Source organism: Larus michahellis, chromosome Z (genome assembly GCF_964199755.1).
Source record: "Larus michahellis chromosome Z, bLarMic1.1, whole genome shotgun sequence".
Taxonomy (NCBI): Eukaryota; Metazoa; Chordata; class Aves; order Charadriiformes; family Laridae; genus Larus; species Larus michahellis.
In genome coordinates this window covers 31,026,800-31,041,814 of record NC_133930.1, presented here as the reverse complement: position 1 = coordinate 31,041,814, position 15,015 = coordinate 31,026,800, and the positions used below count along the sequence as shown (strand labels likewise).

Genomic DNA, 15,015 nt, shown 5'->3' with positions numbered 1-15,015 from the left:
GTCTTTATTCTTAGTGGGGGCATTAAGCAGCTAGTTGATTGGAATTCCCCTGTTTTCATCTGAAACAATTTACATACACAGCCTTTTCTAAATTGCTTTACCCTTCCTTAATGCTGTAATTCTTCTGTGACTTTTGATGTCTTTGAGATTCTATTACGTTCTCTATTAACATACATAGTACTCTATTACATGTCTGTAGGTAAAAAAGATTCAGAAATAAGTACTTTAACAACTTAAGCATGTGTTTGTGAAGGAGGCCGGTACGTGTTGTGGTTATGCAATCTAATGCAGCATTAGAGTGCATCACTGTACCTTCAGATTGCCTGTCAAGTAGACGTATGCATTTGAAGAAACAGTGTTGAGATAAGTGCAATGAACAGGAGAATTCCAGCTGTTGTACACAAACTGACAGACTGTTGAGCTGAGTGGAGCTGTTCTGTGTTAGCAAGACCTGTTTTTGATGTCTCTCCAATCTAGGCTGGGTTGCAAGCCTGCTGGAAAAACACTAATCAAATAGACAAGATCTAACAAGTCTATGCAGGACTAACTGTAGCATATGGGACAGAGCTGCTGAAGGGTTTGCCTGCGTGGTAATGCTGTTCGGTACTTTTTTCCTTGGGGGCTAACCCTAATCCAGTTCTTGGTGATAATCTGGACGGAGCCTGCAGGACGACCTGTCTTAGAACTTGGTATGTGGTCTTACTAAAGGGTGGTTAAAAAGCCATGCAAGATCAGTAACCTTAAGTGCTGTCACAAAACTCTGCGGCTAGACAACGTGAAGTTGCGTAAGCGTGACATCTGTTTTGAAGATAGAAGATTGGATTGTAGGTCTTCATGAAAATCTGTTCCAGTCTTGGAGGATAAATTAGTCCTAGAAATTAGTCGTGCTTCCCCATTCACTGCAGAAGAGGCTCTGTTGCGCCACAACACTTTATGGTTCTCTCAAAGCTGCAGATGCAGCTTGAGAACATGCCAAGGATAAAGCTAAGACTTGAGCAAAATGTATCAGCTGATTTAGGGAGATGTAGTCACTGCCACCTATATTTCAAGCAGCCTGCAAAGTATCACTGGCCATTAACAAAACAGTTTTTAAATTTCAGAAAGCTGTAAGAATCAGTCTTGAAAGTTAGTTAGAAGTAGTTTGTCCAGAAAGGAGTAATTGTGCAAGTCTTGGCTGAGACTCTGGAACACATACAAGCTTCAAAGCCAATAGGTACAGGTGAATTTAAGTAACTGTCTCATGAAGCCACACATGCATGGCTTACGCAGGGATGTTGCTTTTCTGTGGGTGATGGGGTGGTTATTTCTTTTGATAGGAAACAGTAATTTGAAAAAAGTTATGAAAGAGGGGTTCGGTGCCTTATGCCTGACCTGTTTAGCTAGCTTCAACCTCCAGTTGAGGGCTTTTGTGAAGTCTCTTAGCATGCTCTCTGGTAGGAACCTCTTTGAGTTTACTTCTTTCAGGTGGTACAGGGTAAATAGAAAGAGCAAGCTGTATCTTTCATTCTGAGTGGTATGAGAAGGCTCCTCCCTTTTCTGTGTTTAAGCACTGGGACTACTTTTGCCACTCGCCTTAAGTTGGCATTCGTCTCGCTGCCCACTAGAATATCTCAACAGTCTTCAGCCCTAGGACAGGAAACTATGATGAGACAGTAAGTTGGTCTGTGGCCTTGTTTTTTTTTTCTTGGGGGGCTCTTGTTTCAGTTGAGGCCAGCTTACCAACCTCAACAAGTCGCCCATCATCTCTTATAATATCACTGTAGCTGTAGACAACTTCTCCCCTCAGTTTATAATGCAAAGAAGGGACTTTTTTTGTACAGGTTCTGGCTAGATCATGCGTTCGCGTATGTCTCTCTACTGAGCAGTGGAGCTCAACTTGTAGCTTACAAGACACTTTAGCTCTAAAACTGTTCAAAATGGTTCCTTTGAGTAAAACATACTAGTGAAAAATGAGCTTACTTTTTGGTTGACAAAAGTGATGGTGAAAATTATGCCCAGAAATGTGACTTCACCAAGCAGTTTTGCAGGTATACACTACGTGAGAGGATTTTCCAAATGGGTAACAAGCAAGCGACTGTTTTTCAGAGGCAATTAGTTTTGTACAGGTTGAGAAACAGATCAAAAAAACTTGATGATATGCAAATGCTGGTAAAGAAGGAAATCAGACATCTTTCTATGCCATTAAATGCTTAAGTACACCAGGCTGGGAAGAACCAGGACAGCCAGTTTTATGTGAGCTGGATAAGTAAAGTGAGAGGAGAACAGCGAGTTGGAATTGCACAGAAAATGTTCACCCTCAGCTGGCTAAACGCCCCATTTTTCCTACGTGTAGGTTGAGGTCATAGTGCTTATTTGTAGACAAACAAACCTTTTGTGGTGGGTTAACCTTGGCTGGGTGCTAGGAGCCCAAGCTGCTCTCTTATGCCCTCTCCTCAGCAGGCCAGAAGGAGAAAATAAGATGAAAAAGCTCATGGGTTGAGACAGGAAGACTACTCACTGGTTACCGTAACAAGCAAAACAAACTGGCCTTGGGGAAAATTAATTTAAGTTATTGCCAATTAAAAATAAAAGTGGGATAGCAACAAACAAAGAGAAAAATTAAAACACCTTCTGCCAGCTTCTCTGCTTCAACTTCACTCTTCTACCTTTTCTTCCACAATGGTGCAGAGGGATCAGGGACAGTCAAGGTTCAGGTCATGGTCAGGCTGTAACAGTTCCTCTCTGCTGCTCCTTCCTCCTCACACTGTTCCCCATGCTCCAGCATGGGGTCCTTCCCATGGGATCCAGTCGTTCATAAACTGCTCCAAAGTGGATCTTCCTCTCACTGGGGTAGTCCTTCAGGAGCGGACTATTGCATCACACGTTCCCCCATGGGCCACAGTTCTGCTGGGAAACCTGCTCCGGTGTGGGCTCTCCATGGGCTGCTGCCTCCTTCAGGGCTCATCCAGCTGCTGTGGTGTGGGCTCCTCCCCAGGCTGCAGCCTGGATACCTGCTCTGACATGCTCGATGGGTTGCAGGAGGACAGCCCGGTTCACCATGGTCTAAAATGATGCAACTGCTGAAGGAGAGTAGCACAGCAGTAAGATACTAATAGAAGAATGTTAGTGTATTGGTTAACGTATGTGTTTACTTGTACAGATCCACAGGCTCCAGGGATCTCTGCTCATGCCTGGAGCACCTCCTCCTCCTCACATTTCTTTTCATCACACATCTCTCTCACAGCTGCTGCACAGCACAGTTTAGCCCTTGTTAAATACGTTACCGGAGAGGGGGCACCAGCTTGGCTGATGGGCTCAGCCATCATCCATGGGATGTCTGACAGGGGCCACCGCTGCAGTCCCCCTTGCTACTACACCCCATACACCTCTCCTCAAAACAATGGGTGGATGTAACTTCAGAGATGCACTAATGAGGTAATTTTTAACTTAGCAGCTTGCTGCCTTCATCCTGTAACACAGGGCATAGGGGTGTGATGTGGCCAACTAAAACAGTCTTCATTGGGTGGTTTCTTTGACAGCTTTGCTTCTCTGAGACAACCTGCTTGAATTCTGGTAATTTACAGTCAGTGGCTTGAAGTCAGAAATAGTTATTTTCCACAGGAGTAACTTCAAGTAAAGTTGAATACATTTGTCTTTTAATTACAGGTATAACAGCAGTGAAATTGAAATACAAAATTAGCACATAAGATTTGCATAGAGATAATTACTACTAAAGTAGTACAAACTTCTAAAATTTCACAACTAAAAAGATTTAACTGCTAAACAACAGTAGCACAGTAGTAAGATACTAATATTAAGAATGTTAGTATATCAGTTAATGTATGCGTTTACTTGTACAGATCCAAAACCTGAACAGCAGAAAGTTGGTCAGGATGGGCTTGGCTTACATCATTACCACAGAATCACAGAAAAATATTAACTTGAAGCACAGTTTTTATTTCTTTTAACATAGATTACGCGGGTTTTTTATCATAAAAAAAACTTTAAGTATCCCCTTATAACAATAATGGATTTTGACGTCAGATCACAACAGGCTTGTAGGTATGATAGACATTATCTGTAACCAGTAGCTACAATACAGACTAAGCTTAACGCTGGGACTCTTGAACCAGATTTCTTTCCTGGAAGTTCAACATTAGTTGCAACTCTTAAATGGAAATTCAAGCTGCATTCACTAAAATCTCCAGCTTTCCAAGTAATACTCACAATTATTGCACTTGTACTGGTTGTATTGGCTTAGTAAAGCCATTCTAAAGCAACAGTTTAATATTTGTACATTTTAAAGCACTTGATCTTATCTACAAAGGAAATAAAGATGATAAAAATCACAATTTATTTCAACTTAATTGTGAATATTCTTAATTTTCAGAGTTTAAATGGATGCGCATTTAGAAACTACTCTAGAAAAGCAGAAGATGCTGTAACTACCCTATGATGACAAGGTTTGGTCCATGTCAGTAATCGAATGATGTTATAAAAAATAAACTAGTTTATTTTGTATAAAATGAGTAATGTTGCATTTTTGTTCAGATTGCACAGTACAAACAAGCTAATATCTAAATTAATACTGTTACAGGTAGTTATTACATAGGGACAGCAGCTAGAAAAAATAAGTACCTCCAAGCAACAGACTTCTGCAGCCAGCTTTCCATAACATTGTATGAAAGTTAAATATGTCTTAGTTACAAGTACGCATATTATAAAATGTTTGAAAAATGTTTAGGTATGAGCTGTTAAACTAATCTTCCATAGCAAGAGTATATGATGATTATTTACATTTAAAAAATTCATTTTTCAGAAAAGAATTTACAATGAAATAAATAACCTTCAGCAATCCCTTAAACCCAACTACAAGATCTGTAAGTGGCAGTAAAAAACCAGGTAAAGCCACCTTGTGTCAGTGTTAGGTCAGTGAAGTATGCCTCATCCAGAAAGAAGTGCAACTCTGCTTTAACTTTACTAGTCATCTAGAAACATGCACAATACATACAGGTACCTTCAAATACGGTACAACCTTGAGTATTTGTACAAGAGTATTCACAAAACCATACAATATATATTTACAGTCCTTTAATACAAAATACGGTATCAAACCAATCTGAACTGCATTGATCAGACATTTCTTAGGCAGGCAAGCTGCGTAGGATAACAGTTTTTAAATTTAATCCCCTCTTCACCTTTTAAAGTCAAGCAAAAGATAAGCAGTTTCTTCAGAACACGTCTTGGTGATGTAAAGGTACTGATGAACATTAGCTGAACCAGTCTCTGTATGTATTCACTGTCTCTCAACGCTCTTAAGTATCAGAACCTAAAGCTGCAGTCTGAAGATAGCATTAAAAAAAAAAAATCTTGCCTCCTTTTGAAATTATTAGATGAAACTGCTGCTTAATTATCCCCACTAAAGATTTCAAAGATTGAAATATTTAAAAAAAAAAGTTCACGAGCAAAACATGGAAGCATGTCTCAAGAGCTGGTCTGCTTCCTTTCACACCTGATGCTTGTTGGGAAGTTGTTCGTCTTCCATTTAAGACACAATACAGTCATAACTGCCTTCTTGGAATGAATCCTCATCCTCTGTCTTAGACTTGTCCTCTTCATGCCTGCTGGCACTGCTGCTACCAGCATCGCTCTGAGGGTTGCTGCCATGGCTAGATGAAGTCCTGCTTTCCTCAGCTCTGGGGCTCGCTTGCTCGGTAACCTTAGAAGGATTCACTGGCTGAAAAGCTTCAGGCTGTACTTGCTCTTCTGCTATTTCACTTAGTTTCTGGATCTGTGGTTTGATGATATTTAAAAATGGCTTGTACCCAGGGCTACAAAAACAAGGATACAGAACACCATGAGTGAATTAAAAAATAGTACTTCTGTCATATGCCTGAAAAGCAGCATTTCTTGGGAGATGTTTAACATAAATGAGTATTTTCTGTAATCCTTCCTGTACAGAAGCTTTTTTTTTTTTTTTTTAAATAGAGGAGAAAAGGCAACCATAATCAAACAGTAAAAGTTGGGAGGTTGGTTATTTTGGGTTGTTTTTCTTCCAGTTTGATCACAACTGTATTAAATGCCTGTGCTGAAACTTTCTGCAAAAGTGCTTTTAAATAATTGTTTCGGCTATGGCTGACATAACTCAAAGTTACTTTTTAGGTAACCAATTATCTACAACTGGAATGAAAATGAAGGTGGAAAGTAACGCTTACCAATCTGTAGAAGCCCATTTGTCAACAGCATATAGGCCAGTCTTGATATTCTGACAGATTTCTCTATCAATATCAGAGGATTGCATTATACTGAAAACCTGGTTGATTACTGAAGATTCTCTAAGGATAAGGCCTATGATAATACACCAATCCAGACATCCTGCTTCCATGAAGATATGTAGCAAGTACCTACACGGAAAAACAGCCTGCTTATTTCTTTTTTCACTCTGAATACAACATCCCAGTGTGATTCTGTAGACAGTGTTTCTTTCTACTAATGCTGCATACTACTCAGTTTAAGTTTCAGATGCAAAGATTACATTACTTACCGCAGCTGGACCTGTGATTTGTGCGGCCCTTTACTAGCCAGTTCTAGAGAGATATGTTCAAGCTCTGACTGAGTTAAACTTAGACTGGAGAAGTTTTCATCCACCATGGTCCAGTCGCCATCCACCATAGAACTTGTTTCAGTCAGGTCTGTTGCTGAACCTATGCTGCATTCGTCACCTATCAAAAACACTCAGAAACATAAGGAAAAAAGAAACTACTTACTTTAGTAAGACTCAGAATTTCTGAAATACTTCCTACAGAAACTGACAAATTACACAGTAATGCTCTGGAGTGTATCACACTGCTAAGAAGTTGCTTCAGGCCAACCCACTTCAGCATTCTTCTTCTCACACCAAATGGTAGAACTGTTATTGCTGGAATGCAGTAGTTTTTCTATCAAATAAAAATAATCCTGCAGAGTAGTATCAATAAGGGATCCTAAAGATGTGTTGGCAATCGTTGTAAGAACACAGTGACAGCCTCTTACATACTATAATCCTAGAATTAAGTCTGTAGGAAGGGCTGCAGTCTGTCTAAAGATACTGCTTTCTTAAACTTCAACTTTGTTAAAAATGAAGATGCAATAGCAAGTTCTCTTCTTCATACAGAACCCTGAAAATTATGAACCCTTGGTAATGCAAGTAATTGCCTGCACTAACTACAAAAAGTAAGTGTTTCCAATAAAAATATCAAGAGTAGATGAAGAGTAGATGTAGCAACAGAGTTTTCACAGGAACAGTAACAGCAAAGCTAAAACCATTATAGTGGTGAGTGAGGAAGGCACCCAACCTCCAGAACAGTTTCCATATTGAAGTAGATGCATCTTTTTTGTGGAGAATGTTTAGAAAGTCAGAAAGTTATTTTATTAGCTTCTGGCCCATAAATACCACTGCTGGATTAGTTATTTGTTAAGTTATTATTATTAGAATTCAGCTTACAACATTGTAAAAACTATTAATTTAGTTTCACTTTAGAAATAAACTGCTTCAAAACTTGTACTGAATTCCATTGAACTCAAAGGTCTTAATCCAGCCCAGAAAAATAGGATATACTTGTTTAAACAGTGGTGGTGGCGGACAGCAGTAAAAGATAGTGCAATAAAAAAAGAAATTTTCCCCATTTAAATTATGCTTTTTCTGTAGAACTTTTTAACAAACTTACTTAAACCTAATGCATTCTTGCACTCTCCAAAAGTAATAAACAAGAGCAGCAGGAGTGAAAATAGAACAAGGCAATGCCCAAGCACAGGGAGAGAATCTCACTCTTTCTTCATTTTTTGAAGCCCATCAACTTTTTGAAGAGTAGTTCCAAGTGCTCTGACTCTCACAGGAGACCCTAGCATCTTGGGGAGACTGTAATTCACACTGAGCTACATAGACCTTTCCCCTAACAAAGTGGAAATCACATGATGTAGACACCGTTGAAAATGTTGCTCTAAGCTTGAGGACAAGAGGGACTAATAAAAAGAAATGAATGGTCAGACAAACATTTCCTGGACCTGACTGCGGTCAGAAAAGATGCACAGAGAATAAAACTCCCCTTTGTATTTTCGTAAGCTGACCATCCGCTTGAGCTTTTAAAAACGATTTAAACAAAGCCATAGGAAAAAAGAAAACTACGTGGGACTATAATTTCCTAAACGTCCTCAATAAAAAATGTATCTAATACCTTTCCAAAAAAATCCAAAAGCACAAAGCTCATGCATTAAAACAGTGCCAACCTGTGCAAGATGCCAACCCGTGCAAGAGACAAAGAAGTTACAACAGTCTTCCTAGACAGACCATAAAAATACTAAATTTCAAGTTACCACCACAGAACAGGAACTTCTGCAAATATCAATTTCATGTTCTACTTCAAGTACTTAAAGATGTATGACACGGGCATTACCCTTCTCTTGAAAAAATTTCAGTTCACTTTTCAACAAATCCTCTTTTTTTTCTCCTCTGAATTATGGTTATCAGCAGTTGGGAAGCAATAATACAGCAGTAGCATGCAAATATCAAAATACAAGTACGTACTTCCAGGTGCGTTTTTCCAATAAGCAGACAGAAGGAAGAGTGACTAACCTTTACTTAGCAAAGGAGAAAGGAACGCATCTTGCATGTGTGGTCCATGGGATGAAACTGTGTCAAGCTCTCTCTGAGAAGAGCCGATAGTGCCAAGCCAGCTGCGACTCCGAGGTGTGTTTGAAACCCCTGTGTCCATTTCCATGTTTACAAAGGTGTCTGCAGACTGAGATTTTAGCAGCTGCTCCCCCACGGCTAAAAAAAAAGAACCCACCAAAGGACAGGTCATGTAACCATCAAAAAGGCAATTTGGAAAGTCCAGGCATTACAAGAAGCTAAAACTTGTATCTAAGTCAATATTCAATTAGTTTGCTGAGGGATCACCAAAAGCAAGGGGATGCATCAAGTTTAGGTATTTCAAGAATTTCTGATCAGCTTTTTAGGGCAGCACTGGTGTAAAAGAAGTATCAGCTGATAAAGTGTTAGCATCAATAACTAAGTAACAGTGCTCCTACTATCAAAAAGAGGAAGACTTGGCATCTAGTATCAACTTTGCCCTAAGAATGTAAACTAGTGAACCAAGAGATTAATACTACAAAGGAGGTTTACCGCAAGTTCGCAAAATTCTTACCCTTTGACACAAATCAAATTTTAAATATTAGGAACATTCATTTTTAAATATAAAAAAGTTATTCAAATCCTTATCTAAAGACTAGATAAAAATGTTGACTTTAGTAATTTTCTGTAGCAGAATTCACATTGAAGAGCAATATCCACGTTCAACTCAACATCTGCACAAGTGACAGCCAGTTCAGTGCACCCGAGAAAGCAAGAAACCTCAACAGGAACAGTAATGTCATCAGACTACACAACAGATGTCGTCTGTGCTCAACAGAATTCCTTCAGAAAACACACCCGGTGTGAGAAAGCTGTGTGGGTGGCAAGCCTCAGCCTGCTCTTTGCTTGGCTGAGCTGAGGAAAGAGATTGAGACCGATGGCTGTAGGACTGCAGGAGAGAAACCTAGTCCAAATCAACTCAGATGTTACAGCACCTGTCTTGTACTTTCCATTCTTGAACGGCGAATTAACGGACGAAGCCGGTATGACTGGAAATGGCCACAGGAAATCCTTGTGTAGCTTCTTCAAAGCAAACACAAAATCCTCCACGCGGGCAGCTCTGGTTCGCTCCTTGCACAGCCACCCAATCAGCTCAAACCCTAACTGTGCAGCAAAGCAGCCCAGGTCTTTCAGCTTGATTTCTTCTAGCAGACGCCGAGCGTGCCGCCAGAGCATCATGTCAATGTACATGTTCTCGGCACAGTCACTGTCTTTACTCCACCTATGGACAGACCACAGAACAGTGACATTAGTTAAAATGGAGTCATAAAGGCTGTTTGTCGGACACAGCCACAGTACACTGAGTGATCACAGTAATAGCTGGAGCTTTCTATAAACCAACAAAAGCAGTTTCCACCAGTCCTTGCTATTTATGTTCTCTATAAGATCCCACTGCCTCAACAGTAAGTGAAATAAGGGAAGGTAATAACACCAGCAGCAATGTTGATAAGAGTATTAAACTATTAGCAATGCAGAAAAAAAGTAAAGGAGAAGAGTTAGAAGGTAGATGCCATTGCAAAATGAGTTCTGAGAAGCAGGTTTAGAGAACAAGTCAGCTATCAGTCTAGGACCCTTCCTATCAAAACTCTTAAGATAGTACTCTCCATGGAAAATTACTAAATAAAAGCATTTTAACTTATATTAAGATTGCTTTGAAGGTCGTATGGTCAGAAAAAAAGCCAAAACCAAGATAATGATGAATCTGAGCTCAGTGGTGCTTCTGAAACATTAATACCAATCAGTATGAATTCGGTATACAGCAGTTTAAGAGGGATTGACCCCAAGGTGTAAAAGGCTCTATTTATGGCTTGGCAACACACTACTAGATCAAGATGTACACAGTATCGCAGTGCAATGTATACTATCATGCTGCAGTACTGTGAGCTGTTCAAGATGTATCTTTCAGCAAAACAGATCTTTGAAATATAAGGTACGCGGTCTCACTAGCTATTGAAATTACTACATATCCATCCGGTGGATTCAGAGGCTTTTGGTCAGCAAAATCCATGTAAATGTGTCTGTGTATATATGCACACAAACACACACTTACATGCGTGAGAATACAGTCTCCCAAGAACGTAAGAGAGAGGCATGGATATTATGAAAAGTCAGGAAAAGACAAACGCAAAAGGATGTGGAGGGAGACTATGACAAATCTATCATATAATCTACTTCTATAACTTAAATTGGTAAGAGAGTTAATACAATACTTAAAGTGGGGAAGGAGATGACATTACTACCAATTACCTTTTTCCAGATGGCCCAGAGGGCATACTCAGTGTTTTTGTCAAGTTAAATTTGCTATGGAGATTCTCTGCTGATTGGGATAAACTAATGCTGCGGTGTCTGAAGAACTCAAAGCCACTACTTGAACTAGGTTCCTAAAAACAAGAAAATCGAAACATACAGTCACAGAGCAAACACACTGTGTAATAGCAAGATTAATCATACAGGGTTCGATGCACAGTATTTACTATTTTCATCACAAACCTGAGTTGTTGGTGTAGCTGGAGGTGTCTCTGTTTCTCCAGAGCCAATGGCTTTAAGAAATCTGATCATATGACGACAAAGATCCCACTTTCCCTGCTCTAAGGCAGTATTAAATAGGAGAGTAGCATGTTGCCTGCTCACTGCTGGAACTTCCATATTCTGCAAGTAACAAAGCATAATTAAGTCATTTGTTTTTGCCGTTGAGCAACAAAAGTCCTATTAAGTCAAGCCACATCATGTCACATTCACGTATACCAGAGGTTAGAAGAAGCAAATTTCATGCTATTATTTTTCTTTTTATAACAGTAAACTGCTTACATTGTGTGATATTCCCCCTCTTCATAACTGACATAATATCAACAGCGAACTGTCAAATTGAAAATTTGTTTAATATGTGTAACTTTGGTATGAGAATATTTTTTAAGTACTACAAATTAGCAAATATCACCTCTCTTGCAATATATGAGGTACCATTACCTGGAGGATAATAAGGTAAGAGGCAGCTGTGTCCAAGTCCTGGGCCATTAAGCACTCTTCAAATAAGTCCTTCGGGTTTCCAACAGCAGCAAAAAGGTAATTCCACAGGGCATATTCTGTCTTCCTAGCACAATGAACAACTGTCTGCAGGAAGAGGGGGAACTCTGTAATGAACTTCGCCACAGTGGGAAGCAGAGGGTCGGGAATGGGTTCCCGCGAGGTAGCTTCTTCTTCCAGCACTTCATGAAGCATCAGTTCTAGTACGTGAGGAAAGTATGGTAATGTGGCACAGGAGTGGGCCAAAAGCAAGGCTTGTTCACCGAGGTTCCTAACCAAGAGCTGGCGTAAAATGTGATGGAGGTAGATCTGAGAGGTTCTCTCAACAATGGAGAAAGGAAAGAGAACCTCTAAATGTTCTCTAGCACTGGTTTGAGTGTATAAACAGTCATAGAGCACAGTGTCATTAACAGCACCAAGAACCAAGGCATCTTCAAACAAAACAGCCAATGGGTATATGTTGATGTGGAAAGGCAGCATGATCCGTCTTGACAGAAAGGAATGTGGTTTTCGATGATCTCTGGGAAACAGTGGAAGCCAGACTTTCATACCTGCCCCACCACAGCTGAGCCACAGAGCCTCCAGTAAGTGGCGTTTCTGTTTGTTGATCCTGCAAGTAGTCCACACATTTTCAACAGACTGGGCTAGGACAACTGGAGCACAAAAAGGCAGCTGTTTTAAAAAAAAAAAAAAAAGAATAAATAATCAGAATTCATTATTCCTTTTTTTTTTTTACCCTCTTCACATGAACTCTTTTTTCACCTAAGGACTACTCACTTCAGAACATGTTATTCTTCTAACAAAGAAATAAATCTGCTTATCCCTTAACCACCCTAGCACCTGGGAAAACATCACTTATTATTTATTTTAACTCAAAAGACATTTCTTTCACTTTTTTTTTTTTAAACCTCCTCACACTTAGTCAAGAAGCCAGAGGTGCGAGAGTAAGGGAGGAAAATAAAAACCTGGTCTGTCTCTTCAATTAGCCCAAGAGTCCAACCTAGAACTGACAACATTACTACAAACACCAAATATGCTAGTGTTTCATTGAGCTGCAAAAAACTCTTCATCTAAACTTTTTAGATTTCACTTTCCCAAAGTGCTTGTTCCATGAAGTGTTTTTCATCAGCACAGAAAAATTGAAAAGTTCAGTCACTGATTTCTATTACTGTAGTTTTTTAGGAACTTTGTAAATATGCTCCACAAAAAACCCTAATGGTCCATAAACATACAGAACAGTTTTAGACAGACTGGACATTTTCTGTCATCAGTGCACAACAAGTTTTGCACAGGACCTTTATGCTTAAGACTCATATCTTCCACTGCATCACAAAGAGTAAACAGAAGTAATAAATACTTTAGTTAGACATTCACACAATTAAGTGGTAATGTTTCACAGATTCTTGGGGGGGGACAGAAATCACAGTAGTGATTTACTTCCAGCTACAATTCAGCTTCTAAGTGTAGAAACTGCCTTGCATGATAGACCTCTTTTCTTTATGCCTGAACCACTCCTGCCACAACTTCTTCAGTCACTAACATCATCTTTCAAGTCATATACAATATTCCACATATATTTACTCACATGCTTCCTTTGATTAGGATTATTATCCTTATCTCGTATCTGTGGTCCAGATCGATCCCTTTGCAACATGATGAGTTGTCCTGCTAAGTTTAGCATAATACTTTCAGCCTCACAAGCCTAAGGATAAAAGAGTATTATGTAAACTATTTAAGCTTTTTGAATGCATGATTTTACCCATAACCATGATACAAACCCAGAATAAAAAGAATAAAGTAGCTGTGCTGCTGTACAGAGGTGACTAATAACCAAATTCACTGCAGAAGGACTCAGAAAAATGAAGTAGAACTGAGTACCTGCAGGCAGATTCTTGTGCAAAGGAGTAAATGCTGTAAGGTTTCTTGTTCACCAGACTCATTCCATGTGTTTATTTGATATGGGTTTTTTCCAACTATATCTGTTGGCATGGGCAAGCCACCAGTATTTTAAGAAAAATAAAGCTCTGTATTCTTATCAGTATCACCGTTATGATTGCCAGTATCTGACTGCAAAGACTAACACTGGTACATAAGCCAAAAAGAGTCGAGCCAAAAAGAGCTGAGCTACATTGGTACAGCATCTTGAACTTCTAGAAGCTACAGTTAGAGAAAAATCTTTCTAGTTAGGTATATCAAGAAAGCAAAATATACCTTCTATAGCAATTTATTTCAGAACTGCTTCACATTAATTTTAAACAAAGTTGCTGGAGCTAATACCATGCTGTGCATGAAGTTTAGTTTTAAAATACATGGGTAGATGTATGGTAGAGTTGCAGCATCAGGGGTTAAAGTCACTAATAGGTAACAGCACTGAAAAGCCTGATACACTCTGCTAAGTCAGACACATTGTTTTGTCTGCAGTGCAGTGTCACATTCAGTGCTAACATTAGTAAGTTTCTTTTGGTCAGGAGGATTGACAAAGTTTGAAGATATGGGCTTTTAGAAAGAAAAAGGGTAATATTTGTTCAGTCTGAAACTAAGTTTAAAATATTACTAGTGCTCTAAAAAGTTTCAGTAGGTTTTTTTCAAAATTAGGAAACACCATAGGTCAGGTAGTTGAGGTAGTTGAGAATGCTGACTCACAACACGATGGACTAGAAAACCACATGCACGTTGCCTTTTATGCCTTTGTCTAAGATCATATCAAAGTCTCACGACACATTCAGCATTGCGGGACACTAAATTAGAATGAACTGAAGAAAGCAAGTGCAAACCTTCAGATTTTACATCTGTGCTGTTGCTTTCGTATCTGGTAGTGGCACTGGTATGTAGAGAAAAATACGCACCTTAATATGTCTGGGTCCTGCCCCACAGGCCACACAACTTCCAAACTATCTTAAGGCAGCTGCTCTGATGAGAAAGTGTGCTTCGTACTGCAGCTACTCAAACAGTTAAGCTTAATTTGTTTACACCACAGACAACAAAAATCGAAGTTCTCTTTGCACTGCGCTTTCAGGGGCCTGAATAAACTCCTAGAGTTAAAACAGGGCTTCACATCTTAGTCATTGTTTGGCTGTTGACCTATCTCCTGACATAACTAATGTCAGAGATTATCTTACTTTATTTTAGCATAGTAGGAAATTGACTACAAGTAACCTGATAGATTCATATGCCATCTTTTCCTTTTTTCTGTTTATTCTTTGAGTAATGGACCCAATGCTGCACAAACGGCACTTCCTATTGCCATGGATTGCTTTGGTATTCAACTTCTAATACACAATAGAGAAACATACCCTTGACCTAGTTAAGTTTAATTTGTCCTCCAAGATTTGGCACCAAACTTT

At 39.3% G+C, this 15,015-nt stretch overlaps 1 protein-coding gene across 7 annotated transcripts in view; it reads right to left on the bottom strand.

The window, feature by feature from the left end:
- Positions 1-3,613: 3,613 nt before the first annotated feature.
- RIC1 (RIC1 homolog, RAB6A GEF complex partner 1) overlaps positions 3,614-15,015 on the bottom strand; it is a 52,149-nt gene continuing 40,747 nt past the window's right edge. For 4 of the 7 annotated variants that reach the window (XM_074569268.1, XM_074569270.1, XM_074569269.1 and 1 more), the window contains 9 exons: positions 13,257-13,373; positions 11,615-12,343; positions 11,138-11,296; positions 10,895-11,028; positions 9,583-9,869; positions 8,591-8,785; positions 6,524-6,713; positions 6,195-6,383; positions 3,614-5,810 (listed from right to left, as the gene is read on the bottom strand). In XM_074569268.1, the coding sequence (XP_074425369.1) occupies positions 5,525-5,810; positions 6,195-6,383; positions 6,524-6,713; positions 8,591-8,785; positions 9,583-9,869; positions 10,895-11,028; positions 11,138-11,296; positions 11,615-12,343; positions 13,257-13,373 (2,286 nt within the window). In that variant the 3' untranslated portion in view covers positions 3,614-5,524. Of the gene's footprint in view, positions 5,811-6,194; positions 6,384-6,523; positions 6,739-8,590; positions 8,786-9,582; positions 9,870-10,894; positions 11,029-11,137; positions 11,297-11,614; positions 12,344-13,256; positions 13,374-15,015 lie in introns of all 7 variants that reach the window. The other 3 variants (XR_012584854.1, XM_074569271.1, XM_074569273.1) reach the window with 3 other exon arrangements.